This window comes from Palaemon carinicauda, chromosome 8 (genome assembly GCF_036898095.1).
Source record: "Palaemon carinicauda isolate YSFRI2023 chromosome 8, ASM3689809v2, whole genome shotgun sequence".
Taxonomy (NCBI): Eukaryota; Metazoa; Arthropoda; class Malacostraca; order Decapoda; family Palaemonidae; genus Palaemon; species Palaemon carinicauda.
Window position 1 is genome coordinate 174,866,636 of NC_090732.1, and position 20,000 is coordinate 174,886,635.

The following is a 20,000-nucleotide window of genomic DNA, read 5'->3' on the forward strand; positions in this document are numbered from 1 at the left end:
CGTTTTCCGTAGTAAAGTATATATTTTTCTAAAATTTATGTTCTTCTAAAATATTTGTTTTTCTAAAATAAATGTTTTTTTTTTTCTAAAATGTATATTTTTTTCTGCAATGAATCTTACGATTCAAGATTTAGAAATAGCATCACGGTTCCCCTAGTAAAATATGTTTTTTCTAAAATGTATGTTTTTTTCTAAAATATAAGTTTTTCCAAGAACTGTTTTCCTGCATTGGATTTTATGATTCAAGATTCAAAAATAGCATTTCGTTTCCTTATAAAATATGTTTTTTTCTAAAATGTATATTTTTCTGAAACACATGTTTTTTCTATAATGTATATTTTTCGAAAATATATGTTTTTTTTCTGAAATATATTTTTCTAAAATGTGTGTTTTTCTAATGAATTGTATGATTCAAATCTAGAAATAGCATTCGGTTTCCTTGAAAAAAATATGTTTTTTATTAAATGTATTTTTCAGTTTCATTAATTGCTGAACAAATATTTCTCTCAATTTCCTTTCCATTAATACTATCCAAAACTCTCCTTCACCTCCGCAGGAATCCTAACGAAGGAGGCGTTGGAGGATCTGAGGAGCCGTTTGGACCCCTGCGAGATAAGGCTAAATACCGAACGCAGGAGTGGCCAGGATTTGACCCAGTTTACCGAAGATATCTAGAACTAAGTAAGTGGCCAATTATACCTCATACATGTTTAACATTCATCCTCTTCTCCTATGCTTATTGACGCAAAGGGCTTCAGTTAGATTTCTCCAGCCGTCTCTATTTTGAGCTTTTAATTCAATATTTCACCATTCATCATCTCCTACTTCACGCTTCATAGTCCTTCTAGTGCCTTGTGGAGCCCAGTTGAAAGTTTGGTTAACTAATCTCTCTTGGAGAGTGCGAAGCACATGTCCAAACCATCTCCAGCTACCCCTCACCATGACCTCATCCACATATGGCACTCGAGTATTCTCTCTTATAGTTTCATTTCTAATCCTGCCTTGCCATTTACATTCATCATCATCTACTCCTACGCCTATTGACGCAAAGGGCCTCAGTAAGATTTCGCCAGCCGTCTCTATCTTGAGTTTTTAATTCAATACTTCTCCATTCATCATCTCCTACTTTGCGTTTCGTAGTCCCCAGCCATGTAAGTCTGGGTCTTCCAACTCTTTTAGTGCCTTGTGGTACCCAGTTGAAAGTTTGGTTAACTAATCTCTCTTGGAGAGTGCGAAAAGTATGCCAAAACCATCTCCATCTATCCCTCACCATGATTTCATTCACATATAGCACTCGAGTAATCACTCTTATAGCTTCATTTGTACATATCTTTGATGAACTAACCTCTCTTGAGGAGTCCGAAGAGCATACCCAAACCATCTACATCTATCCCTCACCATGATCTCATCCACATATGGCACTCGAGTAATCTCACTTATAGTTTCATTTCTAATCCTGTCCTGCCATTTATATTCATCATCATCTCCTACGCCTATTGACGCAAAGGACCCCAGTTACATTTCGCCAGCCATCTCTATCTTGACCTTTTGAATCAATACTTCACCATTCATCATCTAATACTTCATGCTTCATAGTCCTCAGCCATATAGGCAGGATTGAAAAGATAAGAATTTCACAATCCCCCAAAAATAATCTATTAAGGAACGCACGATTGACAAGATTGGAATTCCACAATTCCCTCAAAATAATCTATTAAGAAATGCCAGATTGACAAGATTAGAATTCCCCAATCCCCACAAAAAGTAATCTGTTAAGAAACGCACGATTGACAAGATTAGAATTCCACAATCCCCACAAAAAATAATATCTTAAGAAACGCAAGATTGGCAAGATTATAATTCCACAATCCCCACAAAAAACAATCTGTTAAGAAATACATGATTGACAAGATAAGAACTTCACAACAATAAAAAGATCCATAATCTATTAAGAAATGCACGAATGACAAGATTAGAATTCCACAAACCCACAAAAAATAATATCTTAAGAAACGCAAGATTGGCAAGATTATAATTCCACAATCCCCACAAAAAACAATCTGTTAAGAAATACATGATTGACAAGATAAGAACTTCACAACAATAAAAAGATCCATAATCTATTAAGAAATGCACGAATGACAAGATTATAATTCCACAAACCCCACAAAAATAATCTGTTAAGAAACGCACGATTGGCAAAATTAGAATTCCACAAACCCCACAAAAAAATAATCTATTAAGAAATGCATGATTGACAAGCTAGGAACTTCACAACAATAAAAAATTCCATAATCTCTTAAGAAATGCATGATTGACAAGCTAGGAATTTCACAACAATAAAAAAAAATCCATAATCTCTTAAGAAATGCATGATTGACAAAATAAGAACTTCACAACAACAACAAAATCCATAATCTCTTAAGAAACGCAAGACTGACAAGATTAGAATTCCACAAACCCAACAAAAAAATTATCTATTAAGAAATGCATGATTGACAAGCTAGGAACTTCACAACAATAAAAAATTCCATAATCTCTTAAGAAATGCATGACTGACAAAACAAGAACTTCACAACAACAACAAAATCCATAATCTCTTAAGAAACGCAAGATTGGCATGATAAGAATATCACTGCAAAGAGAAAACAGTCTAAAGACGACAAGGAAGAAAAGCCGAGAAACCTCGACTCCTTGTTGAGAGATGAAAGACGACTTCTTGAAACTCCGCGAGTCTTACCACAGCTTTTGTAAGTTCGCTCATTCTGGTCTTCATTGTTTCGCACACAATGGCCTCGGAGGATCCCTTAGTGCTTCATGCTAATCCAGCTCGTTGAGTCCGAGAAAATCCTTTTGTTGAGGAATACTAAAAGTGTTATCATAAATCTGTTAGTGAAAAGTTTATATTTCTATTTTGGGTCGATATTTAATTTGTTGAGGAAACCTAAGTGTTATTAAAAATGTTGGTGAAAAGAAGATATATAATTTTGTAGGTTACCATAGATGCCGTGGAGAAAATTATATATATATATATACATACATACATACATACATACATACATACATACATATATATATATATATATATATATATATATATATATATATATATATATATATGCATTAAAGGGTCGATCATTCATTTATCGAGAAAACTAAAAGAGTAACCTGAATTTGTTTATGAAAAGTATATATATATATATATATATATATATATATATATATAAATATATATATCATATATATATATATATATACATATATACATATATATATATATATTTTTAAAGGTTCGATCTTAAATATTTAAATATATATATATATATATATATATATATATATATATATATATATATATATATATATATATATGCATTAAAGGGTCGATCATACATTTATCGAGAAAACTAAAAGAGTAACCTGAATTTGTTTATGAAAAGTATATATATATATATATATATATATATATATATATATATATATATATATATATATATATATATATATATATATACATATATACATACATATATATATATATATATATATATATATATATATATATATATTTAAAGGTTCGATCTTAAATATTTATTTACATATATATATATATATATATATATATATATATATATATATATATATATATGTACATACATATATATATATATATATATATATATATATATATATATATAAAAGTCCGATAATAATTTTGAATAATTAAATAAAATGCACCATGTATCAGAACAAAGAATTATTGTATAAAGGTAAGTAGGTCATAAAATATATCATAAATAAATAGAAATTATTTGAAAAATATTGAAGAAAAAAAAACAAAGAAAAAAATTATTTTCTCTCAATCCTTATATATTTATTTAACATTCATAACATGATATTTCTCTTAAATAACTATGGAATTATTTCAACAGATGTATGATTATAACACATTGTTATTAAATATGTCATACATAGCTTGGAGTTTAGAATTAATTTTCCCTTAATATATGAAAAATAATTATCGTATGCTATATCTTTTTCGAAAGTGGATTCATTCATGAAAAAAATATATAATTATTATTATTCATTATCCTTGAATTACAATGAATTCTTTGCGCATTATAAAACAAATTATTAATATCATAATCGTTTAGTCATTTATTTTATAGGTTATTTATTGTTCTGATTTAGTGTTTATAATCTCTCTCTCTCTCTCTCTCTCTCTCTCTCTCTCTCTCTCTCTCTCTCTCTCTCTCTCTCTCTCTCTCTCTCTCTCTCTATATATATATATATATATATATATATATATATATTCATTTCAACAATTTCCTGGAAATGATTATAATTGTAATTATGACATTTTGATATTTAGGTCAAATATTCTTATAATCCTTATGGAAAAATGTACCTAATTAAGGCAAATTTATACTGTCAAACGGTTCGTCGAACGCGGTTCGACAGACAAGTGTTTGAACTGATGTTCGAACGTGTGAACGGGGTATTTGGTTGTCGAACACGTTCGTAGAGCGGTTCGAAGAAAGTCTCTTCTAGCCTGACTTTTTTGGGCGGGGCTTCATTGTCCACAAACCTTATGCATTTGTGTCTGACTCCAGCTCTTCGAGCCGTTTGACAAGTGGGTTCGAATACCGGGTTTGAAGGATAATGGCGAACACATCAGCGTAAACCAAACATAATTTCAGATTGCATGGAATGAAATAATGATGCAATCATTGCAGAACTCGTGAAAACCTCATTAATCGCTTCATAAAATTAAGTTCGACCTTGGCAGACAGCAAGAAATTTTTAACAATGTAAGAAATATATATAGAAACACTGTTTCTATATCAAGAACCGGAATGTGTCCTAGATAAATCCCATACCTAACTTGGTAAAACGTATTATAAAGAAACACTTGTTTTTTTTATTTCATGAACCAGAATGTGTCATAATAAATCCCATATCTAATTTGGTAAAACGTATTTCAAAGAAACACTGTTTTTATTTCAAGAACCGGAATGTGTCCTAAATAATTCCCATATCTAACTTAGTAAAATGTATTCTAAAGAAACACTTTTTATTTCAAGAACCAGAATGTGTCATAATTAATCCCATATCTAACTTGGTAAAACTTATTCTAAAGAAACACTGTTTTTATTTCAAGAACCAGAATGTGTCATAATTAATCCCATATCTAACTTGGTAAAACGTATTCTAAAGAAACACTATTTTTATTTCAAGAACTGGTAGGTGTCCTAAATAAATCCCATGTCTAACTTGGTAAAACGTATTTTAGAGGTTTTTAAAGGCCACTCATGAATGGCAGAGGCAAGGGACAGTAACATGGCCCTATTAAGGAGGACAATTCCCTATAGAATGACCATATATACGTATGATCAGCGCCCAAGCCCCCTTTCCACTCAAGCTAGGACCAAAGAAGGTCAGGCAATCTAATTATGAAAAATAATCAAGATATTTCTTCGTTATAGCTACGAAAAATAATAATAAAACGTCTGGATATAATATTCCATATAGACCAAAGAATGAAATCTTAACTCTTTAAGGTACCAAAAAAAAAAAAAAAAAAAAAAGAAAAATTAAAATAAAAAAAAGTTGGATAAAAAAGGATATTCCTTCCATATAGGTAAAAATAAAAGCAATAAAAAATATAAATATAATATTCCGTATATGCCAAAGAATTAATTTCCCTCTCTTCAAGGTACGAAAAGATAACTGATAAAAAAAAGAAAAAATAAAAAATTTCAAGATATTTTTTTGTTATGGCTAAAGAAAAAGCAATAAAACATACGAACATAATATTCCGTATATACCAAAGAATAAATTTTCATCTCTTTAAGGTACCAAAAAAAGAGTTGAAGAAATAATAATAAACAAAACTATATTTCTTCGTTACAGCTATTAAAAAAAAAAACATATTTCACGGGGTCCCTCTTTATGTCTACAGAAAACACTAACAATAAAACGTATACATAGAATATTCTATATATACCAAAGAATAAATTTCTATCTCTTTAATGTACCAAAAAAGAAAAAAAAACAGTTGAATGAAAAAAAAGAAAAGAAAAAAAAAAGACGTTCCTTCCTTATAGGTAAAGAAAAAACAATAAAACGTATATACAGAATATTCCATATGCACCAAAGAATAAATTTCCATCTCTTTAAGGTACAAAAAAAAAAGGCGAAAAAATAATAAAAAAAACTATAATTCTTCGTTACAGCCATAAAAAAAAAAAAAAAAAAAAAAAAAAAAAAAAAAACACCATAATTCACGGGGTTCCAGTCACAAAACCCTTGGAGTCATTGGCAGAAAATTCGAGGTGTGTTTTCCCAGACAAATAAATAAAAGTTCGCTGCAATTCAGACCTGAAGGTCGTGAGAGGAAATCGATTAAGTTGAACCGAATGATTGGGGGAGAAGCAGCTGAAGACTGCAGGAGGGTCAGGAACGAACCAGAAATAAAGATGTTTATAATTAGTTGTGGCTTTTCGTATAAATTAGTAATTGATTAATCTATATGATAAATAACTAATGTCTATATATATATATATATATATATATATATATATATATATATATTCATTTATTTATTTATTTCCTCCCATGCTAAGCTCTCCTAGTCCCTCAGGTATAGGGGAGAGGGAGTACTCAAACCATGGTGATATGGGAATGCATGCCTATATCTCCCCTATATAACAAAGAACAAGAATCTGGTGATCGGCAGACTGAGATTAGTCTCTCGCCCATACTAGTTAGTTCCTTTAGTGTCTGCAACCTCACCATCCTTGTGAGCTAAGGATGGGGGATTATGGGAGTCTATAAGTATACCTGCTGAGTCATCAGCAGCCATTGTCTGGTACTGCAGGGTCCTAGCTTGGGTGGAGAGGGAGCTTGGGCGCTGATCTTATGTATAGATGGTCAGTCTCTAGGGCAATGTCACTTTCCCTTACCTCTGCCATTCATGAGCGGTTATTAAATATATATATATATATATATATATATATATATATATATATATATATATATATATATATATATATATGTGTGTGTGTGTGTGTGTGTGTCTTTCCAGTCACGCTAAGCTCTCCCTGTCCCTCGAGGAGGGGTGAGAAGGTGTAGTCATACCTAGGCAAGAAGGGGTTGCGTATGCGTGTGTGTGCATTTCTACACTATAGTCAATTTCTTTTACTGAGGTGCATTTGCACCGACTCGCAGGGGTGCCCCTTTAGCTCGGAAAAATTTCCTGATCGCTGATTGGTTAGAGTCATCTTTTCCAACCAATCAGCAATCAGGAAACTCTTTCCCAGCTAAAAGGGCACCGCTGCGAGTCAGTGCAAATCTGCCTCGCTAAAAAAAATTGACTATAGTATATAATATTGAATCAGAATATCAAACAGATGAAAATATCAGTCGTTTTATGCAATCCCTGTTTGTTTAAACTTCAAAATAACCTACGTATCGCTAATTATAACGTTTCACTGGTATAATAAACACCTCCAAAGAAACGATACCTTTAATTCAACATCTGGACTCTCTCTCTGGACCGATCCAGCAGCTAATGTTTCCAGGTATTGATTCGAACTATCTTCACCTCACGTTTAGTCAGAGCTAGGCGTCTCATAATTCCTCGAAACTTATATGATAATGACAATTAATAATGAGATCGTATTAATTTAGAGTTCATAATGTGTTTGTTTATTTTTGTTCTTGTTGTTTGTTTGCTATTTGCCAGTTCGAAGAACGTACTGATATAATTTTTTTTTTTTTTTAATCCCAGTTCGGCAATAATGGCGTCTTATAATTCGTCGAAACTTATATGATTATGATAATTACAAATGAGCTCATATTTATTTACGGTTTAATAATGTGTTTGTTTATTTTTATTCTTGTTGTTTGTTTGCTATTTGTCAGTTCGAATAACGTACTGATATAATTTTTTTTTTTCTTTTTAATCCCAGTTCGGCAATAATGGCGTCTCATAATTCGTCAAAACTTATATGATTATGACAATTACAAATGAGCTCATATTTATTTACGGTTTAATAATGTGTTTGTTTATTTTTGTTCTTGTTGTTTGTTTGCTATTTGCCAGTTCGGAGAACGTACTGAATTTTTTTTTTATCCCAGTTTGGCGATAATGAGTCTAAATTTGCGTTGTGGGTTTTGTGATGTTAATTATTTGTATTTATCTAGAGTTGATAATGTGTTTGCTTATTTTTGATCTTGTTGTTTGTTTGTTATTTGTCAGTTCGAAGAACGTACTGATATAATTTTTTTTTTTTTTATCCCAGTTTGGCGACAATGAGTCTAAATTTGCGTCCTGGGTTTTGTGATGTTAATTAAAGTCTAAATTTGGACCGATATCATTTTTTATTGCTATTATGGCTGATGTGTTATTTAGAGGAATAGAAAGAGTCCTGTTGTTAATAAGAGAGAGTTGGTGACTCACACTGTTCGATTTAGTATTTCAGTTCAATTGGGAGAGTTTTGAATGAGCAGATTAGCCATTATTATTATTATTATTATTATTATTATTATTATTATTATTATTATTATTATTATTATTATTCAGTTTTTAATCATCTTATTATCTTTCATTATTATTATTATTATTATTATTATTATTATTATTATTATTATTGAGTTTTTAATTACCTTATTACCTTTCATTATTATTATTATTATTATTATTATTATTATTATTATTATTATTATTATTATTATTTCTATTATCATTGAGTTTCTAATTATGTAATTACCTATTATTATTATTATTATTATTATTATTATTATTATTATTATTATTATTATTATTATTATTATTGATTTTTTAGTTAGGTAATAATAATAATAATAATAATAATAATAATAATAATAATAATAATAATAATAATTATTATTATTATTATTATTATTATTATTATTATTATAACTGTTACCATTATTATTATTAATATTATTATTATTATAATTTTTATTATTTTTATTATTATTATTATCATTTTTATTATTATTTTTATTATCATTATTATCATTTATAGTAGTAGTAGTAGTAGTAGTAGTAGTAGTAGTAGTAGTAGTAGTTAAACTACAACCCTAGTAGGAAAAGCCAGTCGTCTCTATATTGAGCTTTTAAATCAATAATAGTCCATTCATCATCTACACCACGTTTCATAGGCCTCAGTCATGTAGGCCTGGGTCTTCCAACTCTTCTAGTGCCTTGTGGAGCCCAATTGAACTTATAGCATTCTGCTTTTCCAACTGGGGTTGTAGCTTAGCTAATAATAATAATTAATTATAGTAATGATAATAATAATAATGATAATAATAATAATAATTAATAATAATAATAATTAATAATGATAATAATGATAATAATAATAATAATAATAATAATAATAATAAATACAATGATAATAATAATAATAATAATAATAATAATAATAATAATAATAATAATAATAACAACAACAATAATAATAATAATAATAATAATAATTATAATAATAATAATTATCATACTAACATTAACAGTAACAACAATAATAATAGTGATAAAAATAATAATAATAATAATAATAATAATAATGATAATAATAAAAATGATAATAATAATAATAATAATAATAATAATAATAATAAAAATCAGTAATAATAATAATAATAATAATAATAAAAACAATAATAATGATAAAAATAAAAATAATAATAATAATAATAATAATAATAACAATAATAATATTACATCGCATAATAAAAAAAACCTGTAATCTAAATGTTCTTTGAACAGAACTCAATAAGCCCCGACCACAATCTTTTCTTTGTCGGCTTCTGAGTCAGTGTCGGTGTTATTGTTCGGGACACAATAGTTTTGCCGAATTCTTAGAGTTCGAAGCCAATGGACCGGTTATTATCTGAAGCAGATTTTCTTATTACTCTGGGCTATTGTACGTGTGATGCAAAGGAAGGGCCTGACGCATTGAACGCATTTTAAATCGAGAGAGAGAGAGAGAGAGAGAGAGAGAGAGAGAGAGAGAGAGAGAGAGAGAGAGAGAGAGGGTGGGCATTAAATAAAAAGACTAGGGGTGAGAGAGAGAGAGAGAGAGAGAGAGAGAGAGAGAGAGAGAGAGAGAGAGAGAGAGAGAGAGAGAGAGATGATGATGATGATGATGATGACGGGGTATCAAATGAAAAGACTATAGGCTTAGTTTTTAGTGATGAATAAGACTAATTTTATTCTACAACTTCGAGTGAAGTATTTGCACTTAAGAAAAAATATAGTATTTACTGTACTGATTATACTGTATTTGTATAAAAGGTAAATATACAGAGTATAAAGACACTGCATTACAAAGGATAACTACAAAAAAGTACAGGATAATCTTAAATGAGGAATAAATGTATTTGTTTTAAAGGAAAATATACAGAGTATAAAGGAATTGCATTACAAAGGATACAAACAAAAAAGTACAGGATAATCTTAAATGAGGAATAAATGTATTTGTATAAAAGGAAAATATACAGAGTATAAAGGCATTGTATTACAAAGGATAACTACAAAAAAGTACAGGATAATCTTAAATGAGGAATAAATGTATTTGTATAAAAGCAAAATATACAGAGTATAAAGGAATTGTATTACAAAGGATAACTACAATAAAGTACAGGATAATCTTAAATGAGGAATAAATGTATTTGTTTTAAAGCAAAATATACAGAGTATAAAGGCATTGTATTACAAAGGATAACTACAAAAAAGTACAGGATAATCTTAAATGAAGAATAAATGTATTTGTATAAAAGCAAAATATAGAGTATAAAGGCAAATAAATGTATTTGTATAAAAGCAAAATATACAGAGTATAAAGGCATTGTATTAAAAAGAATACATACAAAAAAAGTACAGGATAATCTTAAATGAGGAATAAATGTATTTGTATAAAAGCAAAATATACAGAGTATAAAGGCATTGTATTACAAAGAATACATACAAAAAAAGTACAGGATAATCTTAAATGAGGAATAAATGTATTTGTATAAAAGCAAAATATACAGAGTATAAAGGCATTGTATTACAAAGAATACATACAAAAAAGTACAGGATAATCTTAAATGAAGAATAAATGTATTTGTATAAAAGCAAAATATACAGAGTATAAAGGCATTGTATTACAAAGAATACATACAAAAAAGTACAGGATAATCTTAAATGAGGAATAAATGTATTTATATAAAAGGAAAATATACAGAGTATAAAGACATTGTATTACAAAGGATAACTACAAAAAAGTACAGGATAATCTTAAATGAGGAATAAATGTATTTGTTTTAAAGCAAAATATACAGAGTATAAAGGCATTGTATTACAAAGAATACATAAAAAAAAGTACAGGATAATCTTAAATGAGGAATAAATGTATTTGTTTTAAAGCAAAATATACAGAGTATAAAGGCATTGTATTAAAAAGAATACATACAAAAAAGTACAGGATAATCTTAAATGAGAAATAAATGTATTTGTTTTAAAGCAAAATATACAGAGTATAAAGGCATTGTATTACAAAGGATAACTACAAAAAAGTACAGGATAATCTTAAATGAAGAATAAATGTATTTGTATAAAAGCAAAATATACAGAGTATAAAGACACTGCATTACAAAGGATAGCAACAAAAAAGTACAGGATAATCTTGAATGAGGAATAAATGTATTTGTTTTAAAGCAAAATATACAGAGTAAAAAGACAGAGAGAGAGAGAGAGAGAGAGAGAGAGAGGAGAGAGAGAGAGAGAGAGAGAGAGAGAGAGAGAGAGAGAGAGAGAGAGAGAGAGAGAGGATAACTACAAAAAAGTACAGGATAATCTTAAATGAGGAATAAATGAATTTGCATAAAAGCAAAATATACAGAGTATAAAGGCATTGTATTACAAAGAATACAAATAAAGATGTACAGGATCATTTTAAATTGGGGAAATAAAACGCAAATAAACAAAGAAGAGGAATGATTCCCCAGAGAAGAGTCTGAATGTAGGTGTGATAAAAAACGTGAAAGCGGAGGAAAAACGCCGGACTGTGATATTTTGCAATATTGATGTGACTGCATAGTTGGAAGCTGAGAACCTGGAGATTTTGTTTGACATATTTGAATAAGTGAATAACTTTGTTTCGTAAAGGTGGATGGATGTAGGACACTTTGGTTTCAAGACATTTTTCTATTTTGACATCAAAGAAAGATGATGATAAAATGTGTAATGATTTGTGTGTTGAGGCTGTCAGACTGAGAGATGATACAGAACAAATTGGTGGGGAAGTCCGTGATAGCCTAGTGGAAAGGTACCTGCCTGGCGATCTGCTTGACTTGGGTTCGAGACCCGCTCATGCTTGGTTGCTTTTATAGTGTCTGTATCCTCACCATCCTTGTCAGCTCAGGATAGAGGCTTAGGGGAGCCTAGAGGTCTACCTGCTGAGTCCTCAGTAGCCATTGCCTGGCCTTCCCTGGCCCTAGCATGGGTGCAATCTCACCATCCTTGTGAGCAAAGGATGGGGGCTTAGGAGAGCCTGTAGGTCTACCTTCTGAGTCCTCAGTAGCCATTGCCTGGCCTTCCCTGGTCCTAGCTTGGGTGCAATATCACCCTAATTGTGAGGTAATGATGAGGGGTTATTAAAGGTCTACTTGCTCAGTCATCAGCAGCCATTGCTTGGCTTTCCCTGGTCCTAACATGGGTGCAATTTTACCATACTTGTGAGATATTGATAGAGGCTTAGGGGAGCCTATAGGTCTACCTTCTGAGTTATCAGTAGCCATTGCCTGGCCTTCCCTGGTCCTAACATGGGTGCAATATCACCCTAATTGTGAGCTAATGATGAGGGGTTATTATAGGTCTACTTGCTCAGTCATCAGCAGCCATTGCTTGGCTTCACCGGGCCCTATCTTGGGTGCAATTGGGTCATCCACTAACTGGGGTTCGAGTCCCCCTCAAACTCGTTAGTTCCTTTGGTCGCTGCAAACTTGCCATCCTTGTGAGCTAAGGATTGGGGGAGCCTATAGGTCTACCTTCTGAGTATCAGTAGCCATTGCCTGGCCTTCCCTGGTCCTAGCTTGGGTGGAGAGGTAGCTTGGGTCCTGATCTTATGTATGTATGATCAGTTATGCTGTGACATGTCACTTCCCCTTGCATCTGCCATTCATAAACGACCTTTAAACCTTTTATATTAATTAAAATGTGTGACATTAGAAATAAATTTTAATGGTTCTTGGGAGAAAAATTAAATTAAAGAGTTGTGGTGGCCACTGTGGCAACATCCCTGACTGTTGATCGCCAGACTGGGGTTGGAGTCCCGCTCAAACTCGTTAGTTCCTTTGGTCGCTGCAAACTTGCCATTCTTGTGAGCTTAGGATGGGGGGTTTGGGTGAGCCTCTACGTCTACCAGCTGATCCATCAGCAGCCATTGCCTGGCACTCCTTGATCCTAGCTTGGGTGGAAAGGGGGCTTGGGCGCTGATCATATGTATATATGATCAGTTCTGCTGTGGCATGTCATTGTCGCTTACATCTGCCATTTATTAACGTCCTATAAACCTTTAAATATATAAAAATTTCTGACACTAAAAATAAATTTTAATAATTCTTAGGAGAAAAGTAAATCAAAGGATAGTATTATTGGGACCTTTGAACCTTTAAATACATCAAAATTTCCGACACTAAAAATAAATTTTAAAAATTATTAGAAAAAAGCAAATTAAAGGATAGTACTATTGCGACCTTTAAACCTTTAAATATATAAAAAGTTCCGACACTAATAATAAATTTTAATAGTTCTTAGGAGAAAAGTCAATTAAAGGATAGTATTATTGCAACCTTTGAACCTTTAAATACATCAAAATTTCCGACACTAGAAATAAATTTTAAAAACTCTTAAAAGAAAAGTAAATTAAAAAACAACATTTGCGAAAGAAACGCATTGGCAAATGAAAGATAGAAAGATGATAAAAAAAAATAAGAGTTTGCACCTATGTTTCTCGATTGATGTAATTCGAGGTGGTGAAAACCAAGAAGAATTATTAAAAATAAATAGAATTAATGGAATTGTTGATTGAATGGAATTGTAGATGCAAAGACGAAATCCAAATGTGATTGGAGAGTGACAGATTTTCACGAGTCTTCTTTTACAAATATTTTCCATGATTCATTGGATGAAATTTAATGACACGGAGATGTGTTTTAATTACGGGAATGGGAACATCTTATCTATTATTGAATTATACGAGTATTGGCAACCCCCCCCCCCACACACACATATATATATATATATATATATATATATATATATATATATATATATATATATATATATATATATATATATATATATATATATATATATATATATACATATACAGTATATGTATATATATTAATCAAATATATATATATATATATATATATACATATACTGTATATATATATATATATATATATATACTGTATATTTACATATATATATATATATATATATATATATATATATATATATATATATATATATATATATATATATATATATATATATTCCACTAAGTGGAGATACCTCAACGTGGTGAGAGGGTTTGCGTATCGCCATGATCAGCAACGCTGTACTAGTCAGAGCCACCCAAACTAGGTTGGCTTGCTGTAACCGATCGGACGAATATCTCCTACCATCACCAATCAGCAGTTTTGGCCAGCATGGTGATGAAAACTTGCGAAACGCCAGACATGAACAAGGACGTGTCTGAGGCCTTTGTCCTTCAGTGGGCTAGAAACGGCAGCATTTGTTGATGTTGTTGTTGTTGTTGTTGTTGTTTGTATTAACAAATCTTCAATGAAAATGAACTAATATGAATCTTGTTAAATAAAAATCATCTCAAACTTCATTCTGTGTCTATATCAGATAAAACTTCCATCCCATCCCAAGCTATAAAGTTACCATAAAACAAGATAAAAAAAAACATGACCAATTTGGCGAATGAGTAAACACAAACAGTTTCCATTTGTACTACAAAATGAGATGAGGAGCTGGAGGAGAAGCAAACTAGATGAGGGAGATGTAGAGGGAGGAGAGAGGGGGCCAGGGAGGGGAGAAGGTGGGGAGGTGGAGAGAGAATCCGTCGAGAATGATACCAGACAAGGCTATTACTCTTTATGGATATGAGAAAAGGATGCAAAGTGTAGCTCTTGCCCATCATGTTTTGCATAACACCATTACCACGAACGAGATGACAGGCGGGTTCCTCCCGAGTGTAAACTTCGGGCTTGTAATGGAAAAGGAAAAAAGGAGTTGGTTGCTTTGGTAAATGAGATAAAGGGTAAAGAGGGCCAGATAAGACAAAGGGTAATGGATAAAGGGGTTTGAAGTGTTTAGTGGCTGAGATTGGGTCTTATGATGTGAATGGGGGTTTTGGGAGCGTGACAGAGGAAGAGAAGAAAATGTGAAGGAGGTTACTTTTTATTCTTATCCTTCAAGAAAGGTGTCCTGAGGTATTGATTTTCGATTTTCACACTGTTACACACACAGACACACACTTGAAGTCTAGAGAGAGAGAGAGAGAGAGAGAGAGAGAGAGAGAGAGAGAGAGAGAGAGAGATAAACTCTACAATATAATTCTATATATCTAATCTCGAAAAAAACTTATGTTCACCGTATCATTCAAGAAAGCTAAATCTTGAGAGAGAGAGAGAGAGAGAGAGAGAGAGAGAGAGAGAGAGAGAGAGAGTAAATGTATTTCTATAAATCTTATCTCGAAAGAAACTTCTGTTTACTGTATCACTCAGTAAAGCTAAATCGTTAGAGAGAGAGAGAGAGAGAGAGAGAGAGAGAGAGAGAGAGAGAGAGATTGAAATTTATTTCGACATATCTTATCTAAAAGAAAATTTAAATCTTTAAAATTATAACTTACACTAATATTTCTACAGAGCCGAAGAGCTCCTTGATATTTCAAAATCTATACAATGTATTTTACTTAATAAGACATTATTATTATTATTATTATTATTATTATTATTATTATTATTATTATTATTATTATTATTATTATCATCTAAGCTACAACCCTAGTTGGAAAAGCAAGATGCTATAAGCCCAAGGGCTCCAACAGGGAAAAATAGCATAAACGTTAATTCCTTATTCTTAAGGAAAACTCACATTAAATACAAATAAAGAGGCACTCAGTAGAGGGAAGACCTCCACCGCGGCTGCTTATTTCTCGACTTTTTGCTCGACCTTGACCTTTGACCTCAACATATATTAATTAGCGTGGATTTTCATACACTTAAATATGAACCAAGTTTGAAGTCTATGTGACATTAATGTTCAACCTGATGGCTGATTTCGTGAATTGGACATTATGCTTGACCTTTGACCTTAACTTTTAATAAATTAATTATTTCCAGCTTTTTACATAACATTAAAATTGTGGTCAGAAAACTGTTCACAAACAAAGACACACAGGCAAACAAACACACAAACAGGGGTGAAAACATAACCTCCTTTCAACTTCGTAGGCGGAGGTAATTTCTGTTTCCAAGAATTGAGGTTTACTGAGACCTTTTTGGGCTAAGGTTGGATACTTAATCTGATTTGCGGTTATTTGAGTGACTGATTGGAGCTGTTAGTAAATAGCATGGGTCAGCATTACTCTCTCTCTCTCTCTCTCTCTCTCTCTCTCTCTCTCTCTCTCTCTCCGGCCTTGTCCTATTTCCATAGTTATCATCTTTAATATGATAAGCTACAACCCTAGTTGGAAAAGAAGAATGCTATAAGCCCAGAGCTCCAACGGTGAAAATAGCCCAGTGAGGAAAGGAGCCAAGGAAAAATAAAATATTTCAAGAACAGTAACATTAAAATAAATATCTCCTATATAAACTATAAAACCTTTAACAAAGCAAGAGGAAGAAAAAAGATAGAATAGTGTGCCTGAGTGTACCCTCAAGCAAGAGAACTATAAATCAAGAAAGTGGAAGACCAGGGTAAAGAGGATATGGCACTACCCAAGACTAGAGAACAATGGTTTGATTTTGGAGTGTCCTTCTCCTAGAAGAGCTGCTTACCATAGCTAAATAGTCTCTTCTACCCTAACCTACATGAAAGTGGCCACTGAACAATAATAGTGCAGTAACCCCTTGGATGAAGAAGAATTGTTATTAATCTCAGTGTTGTCAGGTGTATGAGGACAGAGGAGAATTTGTAAAGAATAGGCCAGACTATTCGGTGTATGTGTAGGCAACTGGAATATCAACCGTAACCAGAGAGAAGAATCCAATGTAGTACTGTCTGGCCAGTCAAAGGACTTGTACCAACCGTGTGTCACACGATCGTGCATAGTTCATTTTGTGTATATATTATGCTTGTATCTTCGCTCTTCCCTCGCACTAAAAAGAACCTGAATAAACATATCTGTTTTTCTCACCAGTAACGGTGTCGATTTATGAACATGAAATTTCCGGTTGCATTGAGCTTTTGTATATAAAGGAGAGTGTTCTATAATAAACTCACTCAGTTGCTTTCATCCTGTCTTTGAGTCACAACCTTCTCTCGGCCCGTCACAGACTTCACAATTCTCTTTTACCCCCACCATAAGGTTAAATTTCGAGCACATTTTGCTATATAATTTTTTTAAATTGCTCTAAAAAGCTTAATTTTTGTCCTAGAGAGGTCAGGTTGGTCTCATTCGTTTGGAAAATGTGTAATTAACAGTGTTTTGCAAGAACGTACCGGTACGTCCTTTGGGGGTGAAAGGGTTATCGCGTGGCTCGTGCCCTAGCCAACTTACAACCTATAACCAGACCTTATTTGCTATGATTATAGAAATGCTATTTATCATCACCATCATCATCATCATCATTATCATAATGAATATTTACCGTGTATCCTCCAAATCACCATAATTTGCACGATGCGTCAAAATCGATGTTAATTAAATCCATATATCTAACCAATCATGTCTATGATTTGATAACTGAATCTAGAGTTTTGTAAACAATGAAAGCAAACAGGATCTATCTGAATTCGCTTTAAGTGTTTGCGGTAATTTGTATAACAAATGGAATTTATTATTATTATTATTATTATTATTATTATTATTATTATTACTAACTAGGCTCCCACCCTAGTTGGAAAAACAGGATGCTATTATTATTATTATTATTATTATTATTATTATTATTATTATTATTATTATTATAATTATTATTATCATTATTATCATCATAATTATTATTATTATTATTATTATTATTATTATTATTACTAACTAGGCTCCCACCCTAGTTGGAAAAACAGGATGCTATTATTATTATTATTATTATTATTATTATTATTATTATTATTATTATTATTATTATTAATTATTATTATTATAGTTATTATTATCATTATTATTATTATTATTATTATTATTATTATTATTATTATTATTATTAGCCAAACTACAACCCTAGATGGAAAAGCGGGATGCCATTATTATTATTATTATTATTATTATTATTATTATTATTATTATTATTATTATTATTATTATTAGCTAAGCTACAACCCTAGTAGGAAAAGCGAAATGCTATATGCCCAAGGGCTCCAACAGGGAAAACGAGCCCAGTGAGGAAAGGAAACAAGGAAATTAACTACAAGAGAAGTAATGGCCAATTCAAATAGAGTATTTTAAGAACAGTAGCACCATTAAAAAAAGAGCGATTTTTTTAACCAAAGGGTCAAGCTAAATTCGATGAATTAATTTCCGTATAGTCTCAAAAAATGTGGTTCATTAAAATCCTGTTATTTGCATCGAAAAACTCATGTGCTGTATCATTTTACTGCGACTGATTACTGTCAAATATAATAAATGAGGTATTGTACTGTATATAGCCTAATGAAATCACTTTTCTGACGGTAATGTCCATTGTTTCATGTTTCAACAACACCTAATTAATATACAGTAATCAATGTTAATTACGATATAAGTTTTATTTCCAATATATGCAAGGTGAAAGGCCTCTTGTTTGTGTCATGTGAATTTTCTGGGGATTTTACATATCTATGATTTCCAGTTATTAGGAAAATAAATAATGGATCAACAGTTGATAAAATAAGAAATAATTGTATCTGTGACTCAGTTCCCAGAGCTGTTTTGGCTACATGTTTTATTAGAAGATTTTCTACTTCAATTATCAACATCATTATCAACTCCTATTGACGCAAAGGGCCTTGATTAGGTTTCAACATTCGTCTCTATCTTGAGCTTTTAAATCAATGCCTCTCCATTCATCATCTCCCACTTCACGCTTCATAGTTCTCAGCCATGTAAGCCTGGGTCTTTCAACTCTTCCTAATCGGGTAGTTTAATCAGTAGAACTTCAAAAGTTCAAAGTTGGAGCAAATGCTTTTTTGTTGACCAGGCGGACATGAGTCTTTTTATAGTTTATATATGACATATCTGTTTTGACGTTGTTGCCTTTTTTAGAATGATTTATTGTTAATTTGTTCTCTTCACTTATTTATTTCCTTATTTTCTTTCCTCACTGGGCTATTTTTCCCTATTGGGGCCCCTGGGCTTATAGCATCTTGCTTTTCCAACTAGGGTTGTAGCTTGGATAGTAATAATAATAATAATAATAGTGCCTTGTGGAACACCGTTGAAAGTTAGGAGAACTGATCTCTCTTTGGGAATGCGAATAACATGCCCAAACCATCTCCATCATCAGTTGATAAAATAAGAATTGATTGTACCAGTATTTCCCTTTTTATAATTGAGCTATGTACAAGTTTTATCAGGGGATTTGCTCACTCAATTATTATCATTATTATTATTATTATTATTATTATTATTATTATTATTACTAGCCAAACTACAACCCTAGTTGGAAAAGCAAGATGCTATAAGCCCAAGGGCTCCAATAGGGAAAAATAGCCCAGTGAGGAAAGGAAATAAGGAAATAAATAAATGATGGGAACAAAC

At 31.3% G+C, this 20,000-nt stretch overlaps 1 protein-coding gene across 1 annotated transcript in view; it reads left to right on the forward strand.

Annotated features, from left to right (window-relative positions):
• LOC137645103 (neuroligin-4, Y-linked-like) overlaps positions 1–20,000 on the forward strand; it is a 179,333-nt gene that overhangs the window by 153,429 nt on the left and 5,904 nt on the right. The window contains exon 9 of the mRNA XM_068377947.1: positions 557–681. Within this exon, the coding sequence (XP_068234048.1) occupies positions 557–681 (125 nt within the window). The remainder of the gene's footprint in view (positions 1–556; positions 682–20,000) is intronic.